We start from the raw sequence: 7,500 nt of genomic DNA on the forward strand, positions 1-7,500 counted from the left end.
GCCTCTCTCTTTTGCTGTCTCTGTCTGTCTGCTTCTCTCTTTCTCTCTTCCTCATGTGCGCACACACACACAAACACACTCTCTCTCTGGCGCTCTTTTTTTCTTTTTTAACGTGCCATGACTGATGATTGCCCCCGTCTACACTTCAGAGGCTTCTGTGCTTGTTGTGATTCTAACTATGTACTCACATGTCTGGAACATCTAGTAAAACGTCTACAGAAGCAGGAGGAGGAGAAGAAGAAGAAGAGGAGGAGAAGGAGGAGGAGTAGGAGTGACACTTTTCTCTGCTTGTTCTCCTTGGCTCACTATACGCCATAAATCCTCCAAAAACATCAAGCAAAGAGGAGGCACAGGCACTTACACATGCACGAACGCACGAACGCACGCTCCCACACACGCACGCACGCTACATGGGGAAGAAGGGACCAGCTCTCTGCACCCTGTCTGGGCCTAACTGTAGACACTTGTGTTGTGTCCCACTGCCTTACTATGTAATCGGCGCCTGAACAGCAATACTGATGACAAGGCATAATTGACTAGCAAATAATGACATAAAAATAGCAAAAGGAAAACCAAAAAGCATCTATTGTGCTGTAGTGAAGAATAAATGGGCAGCAAATCATTAAAGGTACACTGTGCAGGAAATGGTCAAAAAAGGTACTGCAACTATGCTGCTCATTGAAACGGGGCTGCATATTGCCAAATTTAATCTTTACATGAAAGTTTACTGAGTAATAAACAAATATTTTCTAGTATGGTCCAAGTTGCAGCTAAAAATGGCTATTTTTGGAAATTCAAAATGGCGGACCATGGAGAAGATCCAACTTTTCATGTATGAAAAGTGCAATTTTTCCAGTCATAATGAATACTTAAAATTTGATGCTGGTGGTAAGTATTTGTGAAAAAGGTAACATTAGTGAATGGGCAGCATGAACTCTGGAAATAAACAACTAAAAATCTCACACAGTGTCCCTTTAAGTCTCACATCATGTCTTATCCAACGAAATTTCATTTTAAAATGGGTATGGCTTTTGTTTAAATATGAAACATCCAACGTTTCTGACTCTGAACGGCAGGTTAGGCCTTCAAAAAGAAGACTAGAATGTCTGTATAATCACTGCAGGGCATTTCAGAGAAACTGGATATTCACCATATTTAAAGGGACGACCTGCTACAGTAGATACACAACCCCAGTAGGTAGACTGAAAGCCATCAGTCACTGTCAATAGTACAAACACAGACAGTTGACTCTACACAAAACATTGAATATCTAAGCACACAACAAAAATCTCTAAAAATAATCAATCTCATCCTTTTTCTTTCCAATGGCGTGCGCCATTACATAAACTAGCAGAGTTTACTTCCTTTAGTGAAAAACAGTTTGGGAGTGATCAGACAAAAGAGCTTTGTCGCCGAGGCAACAAGAGTGGAGCGTAGCCAGCGAGCGTGTCTAGGCCGCAGGTACCGGAAACGTCAGTCTAGCTAGCACGCTTGACGGGATTAAGGGCTGGTGCATGAAGGCTGATTTCCATAGTGAGGTACACGCTCTGCACATGCTACCAGGCTACCTGTGGGGCTTTCCAAAACAATAACAACCACGGCACGCACCAAGTCAGTCAGTCAAGTCACGGCATCACTCCAGACAACGGGCTGCCTTGTCATTCATGAGACACAGGTCAACCTGAGACCATGTTTGTTTTCCCTCCAAAATGCAACTGAACTTACGGTAAACACAGCACCCCAACGGAAATAAACAAAAAAGAAAATGAAGTCGAGCAGGGTTGTATCCAGATGTGTGGGTACGTTTGGTTATACTGATACATATTGTAAACCATACAACGCATATACTGTATTTGACTACATTGACATTGACTAATTGACTACAACATTATCTTGTGCTTTCAAAACAAATTTCTCGCTTAACTCCTTTGGCTGTATGCATAACAACTCAGTACATTGGAAAAAAATGAAACATGACCAGTAATCGTCAAATAAGCACATAGTACACTGTGACGTCACCAGAATCCTCCTCCTCCAATCACACAAGTAAAAAAAAACCCAAAAAACAAAACACAAAGACAAATCCACAACACAGAAACTATTTGAAAAACAAAGTAGAGGGAAGTTACGTACGTTGGCGCTGAGCTGCGTCGTTAGGGCGGACACTTTTTCCTGGGAGGCGTCAAGCTCTCGTCGAAGCTTTCGTATCTAAGAGAGAGAACAACAAGAGAGGAGAGAGAGAGAACAAAAATAGAGCAGAGAGAGAGAGAGAGAGAGAGAGAGAGAGAGAGAGAGAGAGGGAGAGAGAGAGGGAGAAAAACAACAGCGTAAGACAGATTGATGGAGGGTGATTCCCTTCATGTGTTATTTCTGTCTTTCTTTCAGCCAGGTGGGTGAGGCAGGGAGGATAAAAACACATCTGTACTGATGGACAAAAAAAAGAAGAGAAAAAGAAAAGGAAAAAAGAACATACGCTAGCTAGCACAAAGAATGGAGGGAAGTGAATGACAGTGAAGAAGAGATGAAGAAGAGAACAGAGAAAAAAAAAGAGAGCAGAAAAAAGAAAAAACACAGTGCAGGTGCATGTGTATGGAACCTGGGCCAACGGTACTGTATATACAGGTGCAGGTGTGTGTGTGTGTGTGTGTGTGTGTGTGTGTGTGTGTGTGTGTGTGTGTGTGTGTGTGTGTGTGTGTGTGTGTGTGTGTGTGTGTGTGTGTGTGTGTGTGTGTGTGTGTGAGTGAAACTCAACACTGGCCCCTGATATGGCCCCTGAGTTTGTGTTCACAACAACCCCACAGCCACAGAGAGAGAGAGAGAGAGAGAGAGAGAGAGAGAGAGAGAGAGAGAGAGAGAGAGAGAGAGAGAGAGAGAGAGAGAGAGAGAGAGAGAGAGAGAGAGAGAGAGAAAAGAGAGAGAGAGATAAGATGAAGGGATTGAGAGGAAGAGATGGAGGGATGAAGGGATGTAGGGATGGAGGGATGCAAAACCAGATGAATTGAAACCGCAGAAGTGAGGGATGGTTCTGGATGAATGCCGGAAAAGACCACTACAGTCCACTACAGTGAAACGACAAGAGAATAAGATGCTAAAAACAGAAAGGAGACTGAAGTCGTTCTCACCTCCGACTGGGATTTCTCCTCCGTCTGGAAAAAGAGGGGAAAGGGGAGAAGCATGAGATCATGCTGCATTAGAGCCACACACGCACGCACGCACGCATGCACGCACTCTCTCTCTCTCTCTCTCACACACACACACACACACACACACACACACACACACACACACACACACACACACACACACACACACACACACACACACACACACACACACACACACACACACACACACACACACACACACACACACAGAAACATGGTCTTACACACACCCCTACACAGACGTACAAATTCAGAGTACACCTTGGGGCTACACTGCCAGTCTCCTACAAAGTCTTTTGCAAACCATAACTTAGAGACCAGACGAAGGGGCCTGCAGCATATATATCACTCTTCCTCTGCATTTCACACTGATTTATGGCCTAGCTGATAACATGAGTGCTGGTGGGGAAGACCAGTGTCACTTGATGCCTGTCTTAGAGGCAGACAAACGGACAGACATACAGACTGGCATAAAATGAATGTCTGATTAACAGACAGACAGGCAGACAGACAGGCAGACAGACAGACGAACAGACAGATATACAGACACAAAAAGATTGATAGTCTGACTGAATGACTGACTATCTGACAGACTGACAGAAAGGCAGACAGAGAGACAGAAAGAGACAGACAGAGAGACAGAGAGACAGAGAGACAGAGAGACAGACAGACAGACAGACAGACAGACAGACAGACAGACAGACAGACAGATATACAGACACAAAATGACTGATAGTCTGAGTGAATGACTGACTGTCTGACAGACAGACAGAAAGGTAGACAGAAAGACAGACCAACAGACAGACAGATTGACAGACAGTCAAGGCACTAATTTGGAAAAGAATAGAACACCATACCAGACTAGTGGTTCTAGAACACCATACCAGACTAATGGTTCTAGAACACCATACCAGACTAATGGTTCTAGAACACCATACCAGACTAATGGTTCTAGAACACCATACCAGACTAATGGTTCTAGAACACCATACCAGACTAATGGTTGTCTGGGTGTAACTAGAGGAGTTGGTATTGAGATATGCAAAACAACAAACAAACTCACACATGCATGTATGCATACTTGTACACATACTTACGCACATGCATACACAGACAGACACATATAGATGTACAGACGCACACAGAGACGCACACACAGACACAGACACACAGACACAGACACACACACACACACAGACACACACACACACACACACACACACACACACACACACACACACACACACACACACACACACACACACACACACACACACACACACACACATACACACACCTGTACTTTCCTATGCAACTGCATGAGATGTTGCTTAACTAGTTGTGCTTTGTCACGTGGTAACACAGACAGACAATTGACAGACAATTGACCTCCCTCTGACATTTGACTCTCTGTAAATAATCTGAAGGGAATTTCAGTCAGGTAATTGTCTACGAGGCCTGTGGCATTTCTAGAATCTGACTGATGCTGCTGCGTCCAGCCAGGCTCTATTTACTATGCTGCTGTTTTGGTTGCGTGTGGCTGTTACAGTGTTAAGGCGTGGTGGACAGCCCCAGGGTGGAGTCCACACTCAACAAATGCAGGTTGTGTTTTTACACACACACACACACGAGGTAGACCGCCCAAAATGATTTTCCTACAACCCATTACGTCTGGTTGGATAATGATGAGCTGTCAAAACAGTAGTGTACAGTACAGTGTTTGTCTGTCTAACCTGCCGTACCGCCTACCTACTTACAGATACTAGCCTGTGTGTGTGTGTGTGGGTGTGTGTGTGTGTGTGTGTGTGTGTGTGGGTGTGGGTGTGTGTGTGTGTGTGTGTGTGTGTGTGTGTGTGTGTGTGTGTGTGTGTGTGTGTGTGTGTGTGTGTGTGTGTGTGTGTGTGTGTGTGTGTGTGTGTGCGCGCGCGCGTGCGTGCATGTTGGAAAAACCTTTACTGTCCCTGTAACAACAAAAGTCCCCATGGCAGCGCACAGTAAATGTCACGTGACAAACACAACACACCACTGAACAGAACAGAATACAATGGCTACATATATCCCCATTGACAACAACTGACTCACATGGCTTTACTCTCAACACTAGACAAATAAATAACAACAACAAAGCCACACAGAAAACAATCAACAGTCGCGCCAGATCCTTAGACCAAGACTACTTGGATGCCACCATTGTCCACAACAAGGAGCATTAAAACGAAAAAGCAATCCAGATGTTTTTCGCTCAGATCTGACTGATCTATGCAATAACACTGTGACACATTTGGCATATGGTTCATTATTTTTGTATACCATTACAATTACATATTTGGAGCAGCCAATGGATATACAGTCAATGTTAACAGACATACTGTATTTCTCCCACAAGAGAAATGGGAATGCTTCACTGGGTCACTTATCCAAGTATGTAAAAAAAGATGCTCATCAAAAAAACGTGGGTGTCCAAACTACCATGACAAGATAACTTTTGAAACAGTCCTTACTAATGTTAAAACGCCTTCATTACACTCTGGCATATAGTATGGAGTGCCTCAAAAGTTGATTTTTAAAAATATTTTCAAGACATTCCCCAAGACTACTCCTTCCTATAGGTGCTGATGAGACAGGGTGTCTACTGTGCCTACCGTGCTGCCCCAGGCTGGAACGGCTCCCGTGAGGGACAGAGTGGCCATCATCTTGGATCCGCCTCTGCCTGTCGCCCCTTCTCAAGTACTGCCAAGCGCTGCACAACTCTCTACTCACTGGCTCAGGTTACTCTCTCTCTCTCTCTCTCTCTGTCTTTCTCTCTCTCTGTCTCCTTCTCTCTCTCCCTCTCTCCTGTTATCTCTCTATACCCGCACTGGGATCTGTACCTGAAGCACCTGCTCAGGTGAATATAGACAAAACTCCAGGCTCACCTCACGCCGTCACACAGAAGGCACACCTGTGTAGGGGGTGGAGCCAGACCTGCCTCAAGCACCCACACCATTGGCTGACTTAGTAGTGGGCGTGACTCTGCCGAGAATCACAGCACTGGCAAAAAAAAAAGTATGTCTTGCGTGCAGCAGGCTGGTAGGAGTACAGCCAACTCTGCTCTCGGAGGGGCAGGAACATGATACGCTGGTAATTACAGCAGAATTGAGCAATTTAGTCTGCGACTGATCTCAGCAATTAATTATAGGGGCTTTGCTGGGGGAGATTTGGGAGCGCTTGTGGGATTGCATAGTTGTACTCAAGGCCTCACGCGAAGCAGAAGAGTCTGCTGAATGAAGGGAGGAGGACCGTAATGGGGTGTGTAAGCCCCCACTGGGGGTTTGTGCAGGAAGCACGGAAAATGGAGGGAACAGAGCATGACTGAGACGGAGGGGATACTCACCGTAGAGTAGATGGAAGACGTGCTGGACACCAGAGATAGAGACGAGCCATGAACTGCACACAAGGACAGATAAAACAGACAAAAAAACAGAACGTTTATTTATTAATTTTTTTAATTTGCTTAGAACGATTTATTGCAATAGGAATACATTTTGGCATACATAAATACATAACTAACAATATATATTTTTATTTTCAATGAATTTCATGAACTTATTGTTTAATCCTCTGGCATATACTTATTCATTTTATTTCATTTCATGTTTTGTTTTTTTTAAAGAAAAGTAAGCCACACATTACAACCTAGTCATTAACCCATAGGCCTACTGTAATATTACATGACTCAAAAAGGATATCTTTGCTCTTTCGTTTTCTATTAAAAAAAAAAACCCTCCTCCCTACCCATCAGACCCCTACATCAGTGGTGAGGAAACCTTCACTTCAACCTTGTAGTAGGTTATAACTTGTCCTGACCTGACTCTTCCACCGCGTGTCGGAGATAGAGTAATAGCAGCAGTGACATCCTGCAAAGCCAAACCATTATACTCAGGGCCGGATTAAGATGACCCTGGGCGCCTAGGCTACAGGCTGCTTTGGGCCACCCCTTCCAGAAGTTACATTTCATGACAAAATTACACAGTGTCATAATAACGAGCTGAGACTTAAGGATAATATGTCTGTCAACTGTGGAGAGAGGAGCACTGACAGGATTTAAAACACTTTATTCAATATCGCATCTTGTTACAATTCTGCCATTGGTGACTTTTGGTTTATCAGGGGGGACACCCCTGCAGGTGGGGGCCCCTAGGCAGCAGGCGTATCTAGCCTATGCATAAATCCGGCCCTGCGTTACACCACTCCACTCCTCGCTCCTCGCTCATGGTCAAGGGGAGTGTCAGGGTGTGGAGAGCAAATTACACCCCCATAAATCATAACAGCCAGCCAGCCAGCCAGCCAGCCAGCG

The 7,500-nt window shown here is 44.6% G+C and overlaps 1 protein-coding gene across 9 annotated transcripts in view; it reads right to left on the minus strand.

Annotated features, from left to right (window-relative positions):
- nav2a (neuron navigator 2a) overlaps positions 1 to 7,500 on the minus strand; it is a 197,348-nt gene that overhangs the window by 19,971 nt on the left and 169,877 nt on the right. For 8 of the 9 annotated variants that reach the window (XM_063188204.1, XM_063188208.1, XM_063188201.1 and 5 more), the window contains 3 exons: positions 6,538 to 6,590; positions 3,123 to 3,146; positions 2,134 to 2,208 (listed from right to left, as the gene is read on the minus strand). In XM_063188204.1, coding sequence (XP_063044274.1) covers positions 2,134 to 2,208; positions 3,123 to 3,146; positions 6,538 to 6,590 — 152 coding nt within the window. The remainder of the gene's footprint in view (positions 1 to 2,133; positions 2,209 to 3,122; positions 3,147 to 6,537; positions 6,591 to 7,500) is intronic. The other variant, XM_063188202.1, reaches the window with a different exon arrangement.

The sequence above is a fragment of the Engraulis encrasicolus genome, chromosome 22, assembly GCF_034702125.1.
Source record: "Engraulis encrasicolus isolate BLACKSEA-1 chromosome 22, IST_EnEncr_1.0, whole genome shotgun sequence".
Taxonomy (NCBI): Eukaryota; Metazoa; Chordata; class Actinopteri; order Clupeiformes; family Engraulidae; genus Engraulis; species Engraulis encrasicolus.